The 20,710-nt window shown below is 46.4% G+C and overlaps 1 protein-coding gene across 3 annotated transcripts in view; it reads right to left on the reverse strand.

Annotated features, from left to right (window-relative positions):
• The window catches only part of Xylt1 (xylosyltransferase 1), a 292,416-nt gene that overhangs the window by 61,831 nt on the left and 209,875 nt on the right, over positions 1-20,710 (reverse strand). For all 3 annotated transcript variants that reach the window (XM_057779365.1, XM_057779364.1, XM_057779363.1), the window contains 2 exons: positions 17,225-17,397; positions 15,641-15,843 (listed from right to left, as the gene is read on the reverse strand). In XM_057779365.1, coding sequence (XP_057635348.1) covers positions 15,641-15,843; positions 17,225-17,397 — 376 coding nt within the window. The remainder of the gene's footprint in view (positions 1-15,640; positions 15,844-17,224; positions 17,398-20,710) is intronic.

The raw sequence follows: 20,710 nt of genomic DNA on the forward strand, positions 1-20,710 counted from the left end.
AAGATTTTTTTCCTTTCTTTTCCTTTTTTGAGAAAGACTATAAAAATTTAATATGCATATAAAGAGTCAGTTTATTTATTTTTCTATCCCAAGTGTGTATATTTTACTTTTTTCTTTTTTAACAATTAAATTTCTTTCATTTATTTTATATTCCTATCTCAGTTCCCCTTCCTCCTCTCCTCCTATTCCCTCCCTCTACCACCCCTCTGCCTCCCACCCCATCCACTCCTCCTTTGTTTCTGTTCAGAAGGAACAAGCAGGAGGAGATAATGTTTAGATTCAGCTTAATTTTTGTTTTTTAATCTGGGAACAGGGTGTGTAAAATATCAGCTGCTACAGGTAACCCCCACACATGGAAGGACAGGGTGTGGAGTACAGCCATACTGCATGCCTACACCAGCACAGCCTGTGCTATATGGTATGGATCTACCTGTACAGCCTGGGCTGTACTGTGCATATCCACCCTCATAGCCTGGGTTAGCTACACTGTACTTCCTCACTTGGGATATACTGTACCTGTTCTCTTTCTTAGACTGGGATAAGTCCTACCCGCCTGCACAATCTGATATATACCATTCCTATCCACCTGCTTAGCCAGGGCTAACAGAAAAGAAGAAATGCTTTCCAATTTCTCCTCTTCTGGATCTTGGCAAAGTTTTCTATTTTTTTCCCTACCATTTGCCTTCCTGCCAAACAATGATCAGGACCTGAGTTACTCTCAGTATAGAACTTTGCAATTTAAAACAAAACAAAACAAAACTCCTAGAGGCTTCTGTTGCTGTTAGAATAAACTCTGGTCTTTAACACAGATCTCAAGGTCCCCTATGGTCTGACCACCTTCCTTAATGGCTGTATTCTGTTGGTTGTCCCCATTGCCACATCCTAATACATAAGCCCTCCTTCATTTGGTCTGTGAGCTGTCTTCTCTCCTGCCTTAGGACCTTTGGATGTGCAGCCCCTGTTGCCTGGAGCACACCCACCCCCATTTATCACTCAGTTTTTTTCCTCTTATTTCAACTCTTGGATCAAAGGTAATTAATTCTCCACGGAAGTTTCTCTGCCCCCTTAGAAAAGAGGAGGTTTCATACTTGCCATTTTACTTAAAATGCATGTGGATTTCTTTTGCAATAATGTCATAAAGCTATAATTCTTTAATGGCCTGATCAGTGTGTCCTTTGAGGACAAGGGTCTTAGGGTCACACAAATGTTAGGCTCACTGTAGGTCTCCACTAAACTAAAGTGATAATTGACTTGATGGTATGAGTGAACAAAAGAATGAGCAGAGAGACTTTAAAACTGACATGTCACTAAAATGCATTTGGTTTTTAACACATTGGTTAAGTCTTTCTTTCTTTCTTTGAAATGACATTGCAAACTGCAGGAGACTCCAGAGACCAATTACAGAAGAGGAGCTTGCACACACTGAGGCAGAGGGACAGTAGGGACTAGAGACACAAGACCTACCAGCTTACAGCAAGAAGCCCAGAAGCGTAGGTCTGGCTACTCTGGGAAATCTTGGAGCACTGGAAAACACTAAGACATTAGCCAGAAACATGACTATTTAGCCAAGAAGTGAAGTGTGTATGTGTGTGTGTGTTTGTGTGTGCGCGCGCGCACGTGTCTGTGTGGTGGGTACAGAGATCTGGGGTAAGAGCTGAAACCAAAGAGTGCAATGAGCACTGGCATCAGTGTCGTTAACCTTTTTGGTTCTGGCTGAGGATGTTGTCACAGGGTGAAATGTATTGCCAACTAGTACCAGGTATTAACGATGGGACTCCATAGAGATGGTTGGCTCTGGCTGACTTTTACAGCAGGGGGCTAGACTGAACTGAAGACATGAACCTTCAAGCCAGCTGTCTTTCCTTTCTTGACTGGCTCTGGTAGGACAGCCTGATGATGGAAGGGATGTATTTCACAAGCTGCATCTAAGTTAGAAATAAAGACCAGAAGAGCTCACTGGGAGACATCAGTTGTTGCTGTTTAAGGGTGGAGGAGAGACCAGAGGGCATTGGGAAGGTGCCATCCTTTGTCTGTGATCTTGACCCCTTGAGGGGACGAAAAGCTGGTACATGCACTGAAGGAGTCATCCACAATGCCATGCAGAGAAGCGTGTGAGTGGTCAGAAGCTAGACTTGCAAAGGTTGCCATGTGTATAGAACAAGATCATTATCTGAAATGTGGGAGATGTCTCAGGGTGAGCTATCAGAGGGGCTGCAGATCACGGCCCGTTGCTGTAAATTAAGCTTTATTGGAACACAGTGACATCCATTCACTTACATATTTGCCCGTCAAAGGAAGCTTTGTTGTTGTAACAGCGAGTTTCATTAATACAGAGACCAATGCTCAATGCAGTTCACAGGACTGGTTATCTGCTCTTCATAAAATCCAGCTCAGGGCCGGTGGAACAGCTCAGTGGGTAAAGCGCTTGCTGTGTGAACATAGATCTGAGTTTGGATCTCCATGGTGGTGTATGCTAGCAATGCCAGCACTGGGAAATAGGACAAGCCAACCACCAGCTTGGCCACCAACCAGTCAGTCCAGCTAATCAGTAAGTTTTAGGTCTAGCAAGAGACACTGTCTCAAAGAATACAGTGGAGAGAAATTGAGGAAGGCACCTGGCTTCAATCTCTCTCTCTCTCTCTCTCTCTCTCTCTCTCTCTCTCTCTCTCTCTCTCACACACACACACACACACACACCTAGTCAATCTCTCTCTCTCTCTCTCTCTCTCTCACACACACACACACACACACACACACACACACACACACACCTAGTCAATCTCTTATCCAATACAATGTGTTTCTCTATTTGCCAGTTCCTCTACCTTCTCTGTGTTTGACTTCCTCCGATTTGTGAGGTGGGGGGTCTCACACATCCCAGGTTGGCCTTGAGTACTATCTGTAGCTGAGGGGGAAGGGTGACCTTGAGCTCTTGAACATTCTAGCCTTTCCACAGGATCACAGTGTCTTCCAAGATCATGGTAGTTTTCCTCACAAACATTTCTACTCAGTGTTTTACCCATTTGCTGTTCACGGGCCTCACAGACATGCACCATCAAAGAGCTACCCGGTCCCAGTACCCGGCAAAGTGACTTACACACACACACACACAGTAGGCACTCAATAGAGACTTTCTGAATGATCCAAGAGCCACTTACTAATGGTGTTGTTGCTTAGTTAACTTTTTCTTATTTAATTGGCTGATTTTTAAAGGAAGAGTTCTAGCTCAGGAATGTTGGGCTGGGTGCATTAGTTCTTCCTTACATGTGTTAACATAGCAAAGTGTCCACGTTTTTATGTATTAACAGAGCTAAGTGTCCATGCTTTTATGTGTTAACAGAGCTAAGGGTCCACGTTTCTGTGTGTTAGCAGAGCTAAGTGTCCATGCTTTTATGTGTTAACGTAGCTCATGCAAACTAGAGTAGCCAGTGGGCCACGCTCAAGAATCAGGGCTTAGTGTCAAGGCCATGGGAGGATCTAAGTCTGCGCTGTGGCTTTCAGCAGGTGGACAAGCTCTCGGTTCCTAATCTCATAAATAGAAACAATGCAGCTCTCTCTTGCTAGATGGCTAAGCAGTTAAGAGAGACAGGAGACCTTTAGCACCCTCGGAGATGGAAGCACCGTGTTCAGGACTGTCATGGGAAAGAACTGATTCCTGCCGTAGCTCAGTTCAAGACAAAGCTGTACGTCTTGGTCTTGCATCCACTCCTCTCTCTGAAGCCCATCCACTACATTGCCCCAGCTGCCTAAAGCTTCCACCGTACCTTTGAAAGCGAGCTGAGTTAATGGAACTCTTACTCTTTAGTTGCAGGTGTCCAGAGAATGCATTGTTCAAAAAGAACTTTCTAGAAACTTCCCCAGGGTAGCAAACTTTTAAACAAAGATTGACTCTGTAATCAAAAATTGTCTGGCCTTAAACCAGAGTCTAGCAGCACAAGGAGCATAATTGAGAGAGGGGTGGCAGTGTTTGTGCCCCTGGCAGGATCTGCCAAGTAACGTTGAGTGATGAACACAATTAAGCAGGGCCAAGGAGAATCCTTCTCTAGAGAAGGCAAGGTAGCAGCTTTTGGGGAAGACTTTTACTCCTGGGTATAGAAACACAACACTCGTGTTGACATTATATGTCACCTTCCTCCATGGAAAAGCTGGCTGGCATGGTCACAGGCCTTCTCCTTTTTACCCTCCACTCAGTCACAAGCCAGTGTTAAGGGGACTGGGTCAAGTCCAAAGCTCAGTTGCCTGGACTACTGGGCTGTTCTACCACAGATGGGCAGGAGTGCTTCTCACAGTGATGGTGCCTTAGATTCAAGCCATGACCATTTCTCTAAGCTAGTGACCAGTCCAGATGTCCAATTCATTTTTGGACACTGCCAAGAGTACTGGGGCAGGGTTTCTGGGCAGGCTACTATTGAAATAAGGTGCCATTGGTGAGGCTAATGAAGATATCAGTGGGTCTGGAGGAAGCTTCTACCTGAAGCTCCAGGCAGACCACATTCATTCAAGAGCAAATGAGGAAATGAGCAGCCCTGTACCATGGAAAGGAGAGGAGACTGTTGGGTTTCAACTACAAAGACATTTACCTCCTTCACTCCCATGTTTGGGTTTCTTCTGTGTTGTGGTGTCTCATGGAAGCCAGGTTGGCCTTGAGTACTTTATATAGCTGAGGGAAAGGGTGGCCTTGAACTTCTGTTTCCCTGACTTCACTGGGATTACAGATGTGTACCACCAAATCTGCTTGGTGGAATCACTGGGATACCACCAAATTTGTATGGTGGAAGAAGCATTAGCCAGTTGGGGCAATGGTTTCTGTGGTGCTGATGTTAGAAACCAGGGTTCTACACAAGCTAAGTAAGTATTCAATCAACTGAGATTACACCTCAAGCCCTGAACTTCCTTATAGGCATGCCCCATCAGTATTTCTGGATTAGTATAAGAACAAGAAAATAAATATAAAGCATGAGAGGAAGGGAGGAAGAAGAGGATAAAGAGGAGATCTCCTAAAAGGCCAGACCATGGCTTTGTCTAGAATTCATAGTCACACGGGACTTTAACTCGTGTCTGCATTGTCCTGAGAGGAGAACAATTTCATCATAAAAACTGTCCAATTCTGTATTAATACCACCCCCATCATCCTAAGAAACCACTTAGGACAGCAAGAGGTCACCAAGCTGCCTCCTATGGTCCTCCTACCATCTCCTCCTTGGCAGGAAGTGACAAGGTCTGAGGCATCACTCAGTGGAGTGGATGGACACAGGTAGGTCATCCGCCTGGATTCCAGTCCTTTGATCTACTTCTTGCCCTAGGCCTGGGTTGCATCTTTGAGGTTAATACCAACCACACTCTTCTGCTTTGATTCTTCCCATCTTGCACTGGGTTTGATAGGCATGTTAAGCCATGACAAGATAGTGGACTAGGCCTCTTGTCCCCTGCAACATCAACATGCTTGAGCATTGCCACGTTAAGACAGTGGGAACAGTGAAAGGAATTCAGAACACAGATATAGGTTGAGACATTGTTCTCAGGAGGCAATTTGTTAGAGAGCTGGATACAGTAACTGCTTGGGTTCCCACTCAGCAACTGCTTCTTACACAGCTCTGCCACGGACAACAGTGTCGCCCTTCTCTTGTGAGAAAATGAAGAGTCAGAAAGTTGACTTTACTCATTGTGAGAATGTGAGGGGTGAGGACACAGTCAGGGGGTGAGCGTGCACTAGCCCAGGTTGGCTTTACTCACGAGGACATAGCGCTGCTAGGGGGTGTGCAATGATGCAATAGCTCAGGCTGTGCAGATGAGGAAGTCTAAAAAACAGATACTTTCCCATCATTCTGAGGCTGGAAGTCTAAGACCAAAAGTGCCAATGAGGTGGATTCCCAGTGAAAGCCCTTTCCCTGACTTGTAGACATGCCCTCTTTCTTTCTGCCCTTGTAGAGCAGTTGAAAGTATATAAAATGCCAACAATATTATTATTATTATTTACTGCATAGGAATGACTATGCATATCAGAAATGATGGTAACCATTCCTTCTTAATTATATCTATATCAGACTCTTGTTTAAATGAATGAGAATTCTATGGAACACCAAAGTTAGGCACTTGGGACAAAGTATGTAGAGTTCAAGCCAAAGCAGGCAGGATTACAGAGGGTTGTGATGGCCGTGACTGTCTGACCCAGGACAACTGGCTCCTAGGTTTATGCTTGGGGCAAAGACAGTCACTGAAGTCCCCATTCTCCATCAACACGAATGGAAGTGTCCTGTCTGTACAAGGATCCACAATGGCTGTGGAGGCATAGATTGGTGTTCTGAGTGTCAGTCACTTATGCAACCCAGTGGCAGCGCAGGACAGCTATGCAAAGCACCTTTAACTTGGCAGTCCACTGAGCCCATGTTGGAATCCCTGCCTGACTGCTACTTGACTGCTGACCTTGTATAAGTCAACTGAATCTGACCCGATGAATCTCTGTCCTTCCTGTGTGACCACGTGGGGTGCAGTAAGGACATAGCAGAAAAGGTTGACCAGTTGGCTCTTGTGCTCTGTTCCGTGTACCTTTCTCCTCAGAACTCATCCAGCAGGGACTTAGATGGGGAGGAATGGCTGCAGAGCTTCAGTTCAGAGATATGAAATAAGTGTGACAGAACCTGGGGACAGCAAGATGGTTCAAAGATACTTGCCAGTAAAACCCGACAACCTGAGTCTGATCTCTACAACCCAAGGTGAAAAGAGAGAACAGACTTTCAAAGTTGTTCTCTGGCCTTCCACAAGAACACATTACACACACACCCCAATGATGATGATTTTTTAAAAGAAGGGTAACAGAAGCTGCTTCTTTCTCCTGTGGTGGAAGCAGCACAGATCTGAATCCTAGTCTGGATACCTGAGTTTTGAGGCCCTGAAAAATTCTCTTACTTCATAGCTTCAGTTTATCTGTACAATGAGATGCTGGAGTGATATTTACCATCCGAGGTTGTTTCAAGAGTGACTGCGGATCATACATGACACACTTGGCCCAGGATGTCATGACCAATAAGCAGCAAGCAATGATGTCAACTGGGACTGTCTCTGGGAGAATGGCAGATCTCACGAGATTCCGCTGGGCATCTACTGCCAGGGCCTTGACAGTCTACTCACTACACAGAGCTGTGGCTGAGGATGGCAGCAAGGGAGGAGATACACATAATAATAAGGATGTAAAAACCCACATTTTACATTTATTCATTCAAAGCCTGTACTATAACTCTGCCCGGTGGGTCCTGTACTCATCCACGTCCCTTCCCTCATCAGCATAAAAAGCAACAAACACAAATCCCTGTTCCACATGACGTTTTAAGAGACGCTGTCTATTCAGGTTGCCCTTGAAATGAACTTCCACCTATTCACAGGTGCAGGGACAGGCAAGAGGAATAACACTCTACCATGCTGTTTGCCTGTGTCATGGACTACCCTAAGCTCACATTCTAATTCCCAGCATGCACGTAGAACATCCTTGCATGCACACTACCCCTGCCCATGGCTACAGTGGAAAAGGCAGATGAAAAAAGGCTTTGTTCCTCTAAGAAGTAAGTATGTCTGCGTACCGGGGAAGGAGACACCAGGACTGGATACATCATCCCATCTACAAGCACATAGAGAGATGCTTCCAAGATGACAGAGACCCACGAAGTCCACAGAGGGAGGAATCAGGATTCCTTTAAAGATTCGCCTCACCACAGCCCTGAGATCTGGTGAGACCATCGGCAGGGGATGGTAGAATATTTGTTTTTGAACTGTGTGGCACTGCCTCGCTCTTCTCTGGGGATTATAAGAGCAGATAATTAATGCTGTCTAGGGGAGTTTTGCTCCATGAAACAAACCTAAGGATTCTGAGGTCTCTGTTAGCCTTTAAGTTGAAATAAAATTTAAAACTTAGTGGCTTTGCACCATGAGGCGCATTTCAATTTTTGTGTGGCCTCATACGGTCGATAGCATTGGATGATATGTGGGGATGCATTCCTATCACCCCAGACAGGGTTATCAGAGGATGCTGGGCTAGCACACGGCCTGGATTCCGACAGGCTCCTAGAAAGCACCTTTGTATGATGGAACCAACTGCGCTTCATTGTAGGCCAGAGAGCGAACTTAATGCCACTCAAGAGAAAGCCATCAAAAACCTTCCTCTCCAACACTCTGGGTAGTATTTTCTTTTAAAAAGAGTAGGTGAAATAGAAAGTACTAAGAACTCTCCCCCAGGAGAGCCTGCCTGGCACCGCCTGGCGCTGCAGGAACTCCAGAGTCTGGGGGAAGTGCAGCGCACTGGCAGCACTCCCCAGGCACAGCGCCCATTCCTTTCCTGTCTGTTGTTCTCTGGTTTTCCCACCAATGCTGTGCACTTTTCTCCATCCTTCCAGAAATCTCCATCCTTATTTACACGGACTAAGATGATGCCCTACACCAAAGTGACCACTTATGGTTTTCCGAGGAACCTGAGTGTTTTTCATCTGACTCTCAAGAGAAGTCCAAGAACTCCAGCTGCTCCAGCTGCTCCCCTTTTGTCTAGTAGATAATGGGGGTCTGTCTTAGCTTCAAGAAGGCCCAAGAGCTGTCTGATCGAAAATACAGCTTGAGCATCAGGAAGGAGGAAAACAAGCCGCATTTCTGCAAAGGCGCGGGTGTGGGCTGCCGACTGGAAAAATAACAGGGCTGGAGATATGTTTATTTTGCTACTAGATGCAAACAAGGCTGTTAACAGCATAATTACCGGCAGGGCTCACTATCCCGGTCCCTGCATCAGCAGCAGTCTGAGCAGGTGCACCCTTTCAGATCACACATTATCTGGGTGGAGCTTTGGTTGCAGGCTTTTGTCCCTGGGGCTTCAGGCTTTCAGAAATGAGGGTGTGCTTCTCAGAGCACTCAAAGGCAAAAGTGGTTCAGATGCTGACACAGCACAGGTCACTCAGTGACCCACATGCTGGGACCCTTAAATAAGACTTCCTAGGAAGTACTGCAGCTCATATACTTTATTGCTTTGTGTGTGTGCATGTGTATGCGTGTATGTGTGAGTGTGTGTGTGAGGGTGTATGTGTGTGCTTGTGTATTCCATCTCAGGAGTTGTTCCCTTGTGTTTTGAGACTGGGTCCCTTATTAGCCTGTAATTTACCAGTTGGGCTAGGCTGGCTATCCAGCGAGGCGTAGGATCTTCCTGTCTCTACCTTCTCAGCATTGAGTTTGCAAAGCCCTCACTGTCACTGTCATTTACACGGGTTCTGGGGATTACACTCAGGGCCTCATGCTTGCCTGGCAAGTGTTTTACCGACTGCGCCATCTCTCCCGCATCCATACTTTCCATCACAGCAGAGAGTTTGTTATCTGTTTCTGTAATTATGTGATGAATGCCTCTATTCCTACCTCCTGACAGTAGCTTTCAGCCCTCTGTCATGCATTACACCCATATACGGAGATTTAAATGTACAGAGGTTCTTGCTACCCAGCGAGGATGTGTAATCAATTGGTCCAGAGCAGAGCTCAGTGTTTCTGAGAATCACTCAGAACCCAGATTTCTCTTGTTGAGAACCTCACCATGAGGGTCAAGACGTACTCCCCTAGGACCCAGCCCTGGGATGGTACCTGGTAAAAGGTTTGCCAGAAGATATGGTCTCTCAGATCCTGGGTTAGCTTATGATCCCCAGGGGGTCTGCAGGTCTGAGTTGATGAGGGTCTGGCCTGGTGGGGATGGAGGACATCAGAAGTGGGAATGCAAGTGAGAGTGTCGTGAGGGTTACCGTTAGACTATGTGGGTGGGTGCTGGGTGCAGCAGTACCAAGAAGGATACATAAGTTTCTATCTGCTCATCATCAGAACAGGGGTCCCACTCAGAAAAACTGGGAAATGTGAAGTTAGCCTGATGCGGGCTGGGGCGACGTTCTAGAAGGATCCTTTGAGCTCTGCGGAGATGACTCAGTGGTAGAGCACTTGACATACATGTTTAAGAAGCTGAGTTTGGATCCCTAGAACTCACCTAGAGCCAGAAATATAACATAAGCCTGTAAGCCCAGCACTCACATGGTGAGAGAAGACGGGGAAATGGGAGAATCCCTGGAAGGTTAGGAGCCAGCTTGCTTGGGGTATGCAATAGTGAAAAGTAGGCCCTGTATCAAACAAAATGGAAGCTGAGGACAGACAGGAGGTTGTTCTCTGATTGTCACATACATGCCATGGCATTTGTGCATGCATACTTACACACACCACCACCACCAACAACAAAAACAACAGCAACAGAATGGGTTGTAGGCTCCTCTTGGGAGACAGTTTCCTATCTCGTCTACAAACAGGGATATCAATTGTCCAAGGGATTCTTGGCTTTTGTTTCAAGGGTTTATGTACTTGAAAAAGACAGACACTTTAAACTCCTTAAAATAGTTTTACAAACAAATATGAACAGTGCTGAAGAGGAAGTAAGGAAACCAGAACTCTCACACAGCACTGTGGGAATACACAATGGAACACCCATTATGGCCATCATTATGGTTGTTACTCAAAAGACCAAGACCGACTACAGTATAATTTAGCGATATTCAAATCCACTTAAGAAATAGAGACAAGGTCTTGAGGAGGAATCTTTACACCAATTCTGATGCCAGCATCATTCAAAACAGTCAAAAGTTAGAATCATTCCATGTGGTCATGCAAGTGAACATTACCCAGCTTTTAAAGGAAGGCCATTCTGACACAGGCTCCCATGACTTAACCTTGAGGACATTATGCTAGGTGAAATAAGACAGCCACAAACCAATCACTGCATGACTTCACTTACAAGAGGCCTACAGAATTAACAAACTCATAGGGATGGGTCAGTTGTGGCTGCCAAGGACCAGACGGAGGAGGGAGGAGGAAGTTATTTTTACAAGGTCAAGACAGTCCTTGGGGACTAATGGGCATGATGATTATCCAATATGAACACACACAGTACCACTCATCTGCATCTGTAGAGATGGTAAGTTTCACATTACACGTTTTTGCCACATTTACAAAACAGACAAGGAAACCAAGACAAGATGCTTTCATCCAACCTCCTTTCTCCGCAAGTCCACAGGGTGTGACCTGTCTGACTCACAAGCTTCTCTTCTAACCTGCTGTACCAAACTCTTGTCTCAGGCCACTGGGCTGCTCTGTTCCTTGCTCTATCTCCCACTGAAATGCTCTGTGAGTCTCCTGAAGCAGGCTGTCTGTTCAGGTTAGGACTCTCAGTCCCCAAACAGAAGGGAGCTGCTTGGCTGTGTGTGACTGTGAGGCTAAATGGCTGTGTGGATTCTGGAAGCTCATATGGTTTCTGGAAGCTTGCTTCTGTGTGGATGTTGAGAGCAATTCTGTAGCCATGGTTCTGGGAACAGCAGAAGCCATGACCTTGTCCGCAGTCTCCCCACCTCCATTTGGGCCCTTCCATCTCTTTTCCCAGAGTCGCCAACACAATTTCTCAAAGATGGATCTCAAAGATCAGACCCTTTCTCAAAGGGTCTCTTCTCCAAAAGTTTCCCAGTGTAAACGCCAAGACACTAACAGACCAGTAGGTAGCTCAAAGCACGGACCTGCTGGCTCCTCTGTTTGTCCTGCAGGACCTAGTCTTTGTGATCCACTCACAGAGGATCACAAGATGTTGACTTGGTTTTGTCAAGACCTGTGAAGCCTCCGGGTTTGTCAGAAGGGAGCCCATCTCGTAAGTTCATTCATTAATATAGAGGGTTCTCTCCCCTGCTCTCACCAGGCTGGCTCATACTCTTCCCTCCCAAGACACCCCTGAATTGCCATCATAAGGGGTTGAGTAGTAAGGTAACAAAAGATGATAAAGTAAGCTCAGATCTTAAGCCCAAGTCTCCAATTTCCACTTGTAACTCCGCATCTGCCCCCAGGTAACCAGAACTTCTGAAGACAGCTGTCCTGTTCTGCAGAGAGTCAGGAGCTGGAACAAACCTCACTGGGTAGATCCCCACCCTGGCCCCAGCGTTGTCGGAAGATCAGCACCTACAAAGTCGCGTGCACCCTTGCGCCGTGGCTGTCTCTTGGTGTCAGCTGTGGGGATTCTTTCATCGAGTAGAGCCATCGAACTGATGAAAGGGATGACTACATAGGAGAAACTGAGCCCAGAATCTGGGTGTCTACACTGATGTCCAGCCTTCTCTGGGTCTTGCCAAGGCTATGACTCACAGTAGGCCTGTGAAGCCCACTGGCTTCTTACATATCTTTTCTTTATAGGATGGGAATTCAAACAAACCTTGTGTTAAGATCCTCAGTAGAGGATTTGGCACATAGTAGGTTTGCAGGAGATACTTGAATTGTAGGTCTCATACAAACATTGGTTTGGGGAGACTGTGGAGGAGCCTGGCCACCTGCTTCCTGTCTCATCTACTCATATTTTCTAACTTTTCAACTCTCCAGTCCCCAACACTGGTACTCTCCTAAGACACAGATTTGAGCCTGTGATTAACATTACTTATGTGTTTACACAGTGGGTCTTACATGTTATGTTTTTATGGCCCCGTGTCCCTAAGAGGAAGAAAGGCAGATCCTGGGTTTAGCTTGAAATATGTGAATACTGTTTCCCCTAGGCAACAGCTTCTGCTACACACACACACACACACACACACACACACACACACACACACCACAGAGAGAGGGGCTGCTACGGACATATTCAACCCTTCTCTGCTTCAAAGCAAAGGTCCCAAGGATGGATGTCTCTGTGCAGGCCCAAACAAAACAACCCAAAGAAATATTCATGTTTTAATCTGTGTGTACACGTGGCCAGTCAAAAGTTACTTCTTTGCTATGCAGGCAATGAAAAAATGCAATTAACGTGCTTTTTGATGATTCAAGACCTCGAACTTGGAAGCATTTATGTCCCACCATGTACTGGCATTTAACTAGCTTCAGCCAGAGTCTACACAGTGCCGCACCACATCAAGCAGCAGGGCAGGAAGGCATGGAGTCTTTGGGCATACTTGGTCTGCCCATTACCCACACAGGAATCTCCTTCACACACAAATTGTGTCTTGTGTTCTCTTGAAACACCGTTCACAGACTCACTCTGCTTTTCACACCTTGAGATGGAATGGGAGTCAAGAAATAGTCGCTTGGCTTTTCACTCCACCAGAGGGAAAGGGGAAATATTTTGAAGGGAGGGGAAGTGTGAAGCCTTACTTGTGACGCGCACATCGCCCCGTTGCTGGGACCAGCCTATATCTACCTAGCACTTGCTATCCATCAGCTTCCGTGTGATGCTTATGATGTATCATTTTTCATTTTTGTCTCCCAACAACCCCTTGCAAGAGGTACTGCTATTGTGCTCACTCTAAAGTGTAAAACTGAGATGTAGAAAATTCAAGTCGTATGCACCAATTCACATGGCTACCTGTGTCTAGGAACTGACATGTCTATGACGCAGTAAGCCAGTGAGTCTTTATTACCAGAAGAGAGTCTTCATTCCCAGTAATGGTGGGTGGGTGTTCAGAGTGGATACCTTGGGTTACTTCTGTCCCCAAAGACTCCCCAAGTTCTTGTTTTTTTTTTTTTTTTTTTTTTTTTTGGTTTTTCGAGACAGGGTTTCTCTGTGGTTTTGGAGCCTGTCCTGGAACTAGCTCTTGTAGACCAGGCTGGTCTCGAACTCACAGAGATCCACCTGCCTCTGCCTCCCGAGTGCTGGGATTAAAGGCGTGCGCCACCACCGCCCGGCACTCCCCAAGTTCTTAAAGCCTCTTGGAAAAGTCTGAAGTGGGCACTCCCACTGTCCTCTGAGAGAGCTCTTAGCTTTCTTATTCTTCCTGGGATGGAAGGAGTCATTTCAGAAGCTACAGATGGGACAGCAGATGGGAAGAAAAAACCTATCAGAGTTTCCCGGGATGAAACCATTCATCTGCAAAATCCGTATGTTTTTGTGTGGGGCGACTTCGTAGAAACAACAGCAAGAGGAAACAGCAGAGCCCCAGAGCATGAGGTGCCTCTGGCCATGAGGCTGACAGGATGGGATGGAGTGAACAGAAGAGCTAAGGGGGGCGGGGTGTGCACCTTGGCAATGACCTGGGAGGGAGAGGGAGAATAAGCCAGGCACAGAGACAAACAATGCGCTGTAAAGCTAAAAGAGCCACAAAGAACACACCTTTAGCACATGGTCTGAGAAATGATAACTGAAACCCTTGCATGCAACCTCGGCCGTAACTTAGATGCCAGCAGCTGACAAGCACTGAGCCCCTTGCACAGGCCTGGTGCTCTGCTGTGGTCTGTTATTCCCTCCTGCTGTCACATGCACGGATTTATGTTCCCGCGAATCCGCCGCTGCTTCCATGACTGATCGCAGACTCCCATGCTGAGCAGCCTGGTGAGTGTTTAAGCCGGCGTACTGTATGACCCTGACCCTTCAGGGTAAGGGGTCATGGCTACAGTTGGGACTGTAATCAATGCATTATTTCTAGGGGGCAGCAGTGGCTGTGCCTACCTGGCTGTTTCCTTCTTGCTTGCAACTCTACAGACAGTCCAGGCTCCTGGCTCTCCCAAGAGGTTAATTGCAAGCAGAAAGAACATCTACTTTGGAACCAGACAGAACCGGTTCTAATACTTGCTTTTTCAAGTCTTCACTGTATGACAGTGGACCTCAGTCTGACCATTGATCTGCTGGGTTCCCTACAAGGGCTCAAGAAATGACCTCAAACAGTATCTGCTCTACACAGAATTTTCAAGAAATTTCTGAATTCTATCCTTATTGGAAGATGGCAAGGAATGTTCTGACCACCCCTTGCCTAGTGTCTAGAGTCACCTTTTCTCCAGCTATTGTTTACTAAACTTCACCCATTTTTCAGATTTCTCAAATGCACAAAGTTCATTTTTGATCAATACATTTGCCCATTATATTTTCTCTTATAAAGAATTGATGGCTCTCAACCTCGGGTGACATTGACAGTCTCTTCTGACACTGTGTAAGGACATAAATGGGCAGAGCATGCTATTGGCAGCTTGGAGGTAGAGACCAGAGACACTGATAAATGCCTGACATTGCAAGGGGAAGCCTCATAGCAACAAATCAGTCAGACCAAATGTCAAAAGTGTATGGCTCACAAATCCGGGTCTAGAACATTCTTCCATGCGCTCCTGTGATCCATCCCTGCTTGCCAACACATCTTGCTCTAAAGTAAACATTTCAGGGTCTTTCTCACTTATCTGTGACCTAGCCTGGGCTGTTGTAAGCAGCCTCCCTATTAGCTTGCTTTGAGTTCAACATCAAGGTCAGGCCTGTTCTTTTTCTGCTCAAAACATGCTTTCATCTGACTTAGAGTAACTGATACATGACAAAGCTAGCTCTACTCTCTGACCTCGTATCTTGTTACTCTATTCCTCACTATCTGCTACAGCTCTTCCAAGCCTAGCTTCCTCTTGCCCACACTAGAGCTGGCCTTTTTTGCAAAATTAGGAACACAATGCCCTCCCACTTCTGCTCTCTGCTTTCTGAAAACAATGCTGGGTGATACTGTAGGGAAAACATGGTTCATCTCACAAGGCAGGATGCTTCTCCAGAGAGGAGGCTTACTGCCCGTACTTTCTTGTGTCCCCACTGTTGTTACATAGGGAGGGAAGGGAAGCAGGACCCTGGAACTTGCTGCCTGGGAGCTGTTGACGGCCTCACCTGATGGGGTAGTCGGCAGCACTGAGGTTGATGAAGAAGTCCCAGGGCCAGTCGGTCATCTCCAGGAGATCCCGCATGCTCTGCAGGTAGGTGGATAGGAGGCTGGCCCCGCCCCAGATGGTGGCCATCCTCCAGGAGGTGACTCGGACATTGTCGTACTGCCTGGAGAACTGGAGCACTTGCCGGTGCAAGTAATTGGAACGCTTTCCCCAGGAGAGAAAAGGAAAAGGCAACAGTAAATAGCCCACAAAACATCAGCCCATGGACATCCCGGCCACCCTGCTCCTCCTGTGGTTGGTGTGTCTGATCACACCGGCTGCTGGTGATGTCAGTCTGTGGCATCTTTATGCATTGATATTAAAACATTCAATTCACACGAGTTTTTCATCATCTACTGAAATTCAGATTCTCAGGCCCACTGTTGAGCTGGTCAACCAGCAGCCTTGAGCTTGTGGGGCCCGGAGCGCCGCATAATATCTGAGGGTACCAAGCATCTGCCTAAATCTGGTGAGTATTTGCAGGTAGGAGGTAGAGTTTATACGTGCTGTTCTTCAGGACCATCCCCTCCTTTACTGTTTCACAGGCTGATGAGAAACACATCTGAGGGATGAAAATAACCCTCTTGCCTCTTTAGGTTTCTTTAGGTAGAAGCTATACCTAGACCTTGTACTTAGGCGAGTGTTCTACCACTAACTTAAAACCTCAACCTGTGGTTTTCTGTGGTCTCATCTGGGGCTGGATTTGATCTCAGAGCAATTTTCCTGCCTCCGCCTTATGAGTTCCAGGGTTCTAGATATGCACACATCTTGTGACATCAACAGATTAACACAAACTTCTAGGGAGAGATGGCTCCAGGGTTAGCAAGTCAAGCGTGGGTTTTGGCAATTAGATTTTCTTGGCACACAACCATGCCCATTTATTGTTCGTGTTCTGCAGCTGCAGTCAGGCCAGGGCAGCACAGATTAGCACATGGTCCAAAAGACTATCTCAACTACCTGGACTTTTCTAGGAAAAGTGAGCCCACTCCTGAGATGCTATTTTTACAGGTCTGTGAAGGCAGGCAGTGGGTACCAGATAGGGAGAGGAAGAGGTGAAAAGCAGCCCAGTTAATCTCGGAGAAGAAATTCTCGTTTGTGGTACGTAGGAGGGAGACAAACGCTAACAGTAATATAGAACATGTCGAAAAAAGTTCATGGGAGGATCTTGAACGATCCGGTCACAAAGAAATGAGAAGCATTTAAAGCTATGGATATGCTAATTTCCTGAACGAACTGGCTCACCGTGTATACATATACCAACATATCAATTTGTACCCCATAAATACGTGTAATTATTGTGTGTCGAGGAAGAATAAAAAAACCAAACAACCAGAGAAACAATGTTTGTAGGAAAATCTGAGAGCCACAGTCAAACATTCTAAAACTAGCAACACACACACACACACACTTCAGGATCATTTGCTGCTGGTTCCGTCTCTAGACCTCAGCCTGGACTTGTGAATCTCAGAGAGGAAGGATCAGAGATGGACAGACAGACAGACTGCAGAGGAAGCCCAGCACAGAGCTATGAGCAGCAGCTCCTCACCTTATCCACATGGATGTAGTAGAAGTGGTCTTTGTGGTAGATGGCCTTGAACATGCGCTGTAGCTGCCGAGAAGCACGGCCATGGACCACCAGGACAAAGGCGATTCTGACCGGGTTGGTGGGCATGTACTCCACAGTGTCCTCATCCCACTGGACATTCTTGTTGGCTTTGCCTGGGGAAAACCAGAAGACCACAGACATGAGCTTGAGGGTGACTTGCCCTCTGGGAAGCTGGGACTGTCTCCTTCGCTGCCCCCGGGGACAGAAGCACAGCATCCTCTCTGAACTCTAGAGCTTGATTCAGATGAACCAAGCAAACTTTAGGTCCTTCTGCTGTCCAGATACAAAGTAGCAGGAGACTGTGGTGCTTATAGCATTCTCTATCCTGCAGGGGCTTGAAAAGGCAGATACATACATTCAACTCTGTGCTGGGCAGTATTATGTCTACTTGACACATGCTAAAGTCATCTGAGAGGAGGGAATCTCAATTGAGAGAATGCCTCCATAAGATTGGGCATTAGGCAAGTCTTTAGGGCATTTTCTTAATTAGTTATTAATGGGGGATGGCCCAGAACATTGTGGGTGGTACCACCCCTGGACTGGTGATCTTGCGGTTCTATAAGAAAACCGGATGGGCAAGTCATGAGGAGCAAGCCAGTAACAGCACCCCTCCATGGCCTCTGCATCAGCTCCTGCTTCCAAGTTCCTTCCTTGTTTGAGTTCCTGCCCTGATTTCCTTCGATGATGAATGGTAATATGGAAGCATAAGCCAAGTAAACTCTTTCCTCCCCAAGTTGCTTTGGTCATGGTGTTTCACCACAATGACAGTAACCCTAACTAAGACAAGCTACCAAACAAGGCAGGGATGAGGGCCGTCAAAGACAAACCACAGAGGAAATCTGGGGTGAACATGCCTTTGTCTGTCCAGAATTTTTTTCTTTCTTCCCCAAACAGTGATCAACATGTTCAGGCTTGAGAAGAGAGTAATATGAACTCTGACCTTCTGACAAAGTTTCAAGTGTACAAAACAGTATTGGTAATCAGAAGTGTGACTTTGTCTAGCAGCAATCTGGAGCTTACTCATCCTGTGTTACTGCAACCAAATCTGATACTTGTGTATCTGGTAATCTGATACCTGTCCCCCCCCCACCCCCGTCTGTCTGTCTGTATGAGTGTGTGTGCGCACGTGACATGTGTGTGCATGTGGAGGCCAGAGGTTAATGTTGGGTGTCTTTCTTAATTGCTCTTAACCATATCTTTGTAAAAGAGAGTGTCTTATTGAACCTGGAGCACTGATTTGGCAGGACTGGCTGGCCAGCAAGCCTCAAGGATCCTCTTGTCTCTGCCTCCTCTTGTCTCTGCCTCCTTGGCACGGGATTGCAGTCCTGGCTTCGTTACAGAGGTGCCGAGGATCTGACCTTGGGTCTCCAGGTCTGTACTGTAAGTACCTTACTAACAGAGTTCTTTCCTCGGCACTTTCGTCGACACTCTCTGTGGCTCTTCCTCTTATTCATTCTCAGTCTGCAGAGGCAGGCAGCGTCATTGGAATTATCAATCCAGAGGTGGCCTGTAGCTCAGGACTGGCCAGCCAGAACTTGGCACTCCCCTGGTGCAACACTGTTCAGATGGATGCCAAGGGGACAAAAATACCCTAGTTTTGTTGGAACTATCAGATAAAGATGTACTTGCTACACATCATACTGGTGGATGGAGAGAAGTTGCTAGAAGAAAACCAATATAAATATGACTGGCATCTAAGTCTTAATGACTCACTGTGAGCTCCAGAGTCAGGCAAACTGGAGATCTGTCACTGTCATAGATTATCATCTGTTACATTATGGGAGCAAGATCCCATACCCAATCCACTTGGATAAAGGGTTCCAGACACCCTTTCCCTCAAATCAGCATTGGAAACTCCCTGTTTCTGGGGCCAAGTCCAGTGAGAAACAGCCTCCTAAATCTGGCTCAGTGCTGTCTAGCCTTCCCCAGGATGACCATGTCTTCAAGTTTAACTGGATTCCTGCCAGGGTCTAGGTTTGTGGGGCCCAGGACACTGCTGTGGTTGCAGATGTCCCCGAGTGACAGCTGGGGTTGCTGAGAATTCAGAATATTCAACCTCATCAGTAGCTTTGGGAGTGGGACTGTGTGGGCTGTGACCAGAAAGTTTAGTGGCAGTCAGATGAAGGCTCTTTCCAGAGGACAAGATTAGTGTGAAGAATGTCCAAACCCAGGGTGACTGACACACACCTGTAATCTCAGTATTTAGGAGGTTGAGGCAGAAGGATCACAAGTTTTAGGCTAGCCTAAGTTACACAGAGAAACTTATATATCTTAAATCATTCCGCTCTTCTTATGATTGGTAAAACCACCAAACCAAACCAAACCAAACCCCCTTACCAATAAGAGTAATGTCCAAATCATACTGTGTGGCTTTCACAGCTCCACACAGCAAATCCTCTGACCTCTGTTCTGAGTGCCTGCCCAGCCAGCTCACCCCTCCCTTTCTTTACCTGCACAAGCTCCTGGATCTTGGTGCAATTTGACAGTGAATCCTGGTCCCCGTACACCCTCCCCCTTCGGTTTAGCATGGTCACACCTTCTTGTCACCAGCACAAGTCCAATAAAAGATTACCTTCACTCTCCATCTCTCCCTTCAACTGTTCAAATTTTCTGCACATCATTTAACACCATCTGAAGTTGTTTATGTGTTTGCTTGTTTATTATCTGAGCATTCTGCTAGAGCATAAGGTCCGAGAGATGAGGGGCTTTATCCATCTCATTTACCATCAGACACATAACACTCAGGTAAAACCCAACACACACAGCAGGTGCCTTGTGAAGAACAAAAGCTTCAAGCGGGAACATACCAGCTCTGTCCAATAACAATACCTGCTTGGAGCAGTGGTCTGGGCTTGATCTCATTATTTCATTAATCTTCCTGACAACCTGCAAGGCTGTTATTACCGCCATTCTTCAGAGGAAAACCCACAGCTTAGAGAGGCCAAGGGATTTGTTCAAGGTCACGCAGCATTAATTAGTTAAGCTGAGATGCAAAGACAGGTCTTGAAGACCATGCCCTCAACCACTAATGTAGACTACACAATCACACCGAAGACCTTGGAAAGGAGGGTTGACAGTGGCGCTTGTTAATTAAATACTTCGAAAGCTATTGCAGGTAAGAAGGCAGGGAGCTAAAGGCTTTCACAGGTGTTTCGAAAGAATTTCTGCATTTGATGAGAGATTGACTCTAGATGACCAACAAATATATATGTGTGTGTGTGTGTGTATACATATACATATATATAATATATATCTCCATCACTCATCTACTCATCCACCTACCTACTGACTCCATCCATCCATCCATCCATCCATCCATCCATCCATCCATCCATCCATCCATCTATCCATACATCTACCCACCCATTCCATACATACACACATCCATTCCATCTTCCCACCTACTGGGAAACCCACTCCATCTAC

Source organism: Chionomys nivalis, chromosome 8, assembly GCF_950005125.1.
Source record: "Chionomys nivalis chromosome 8, mChiNiv1.1, whole genome shotgun sequence".
Taxonomy (NCBI): Eukaryota; Metazoa; Chordata; class Mammalia; order Rodentia; family Cricetidae; genus Chionomys; species Chionomys nivalis.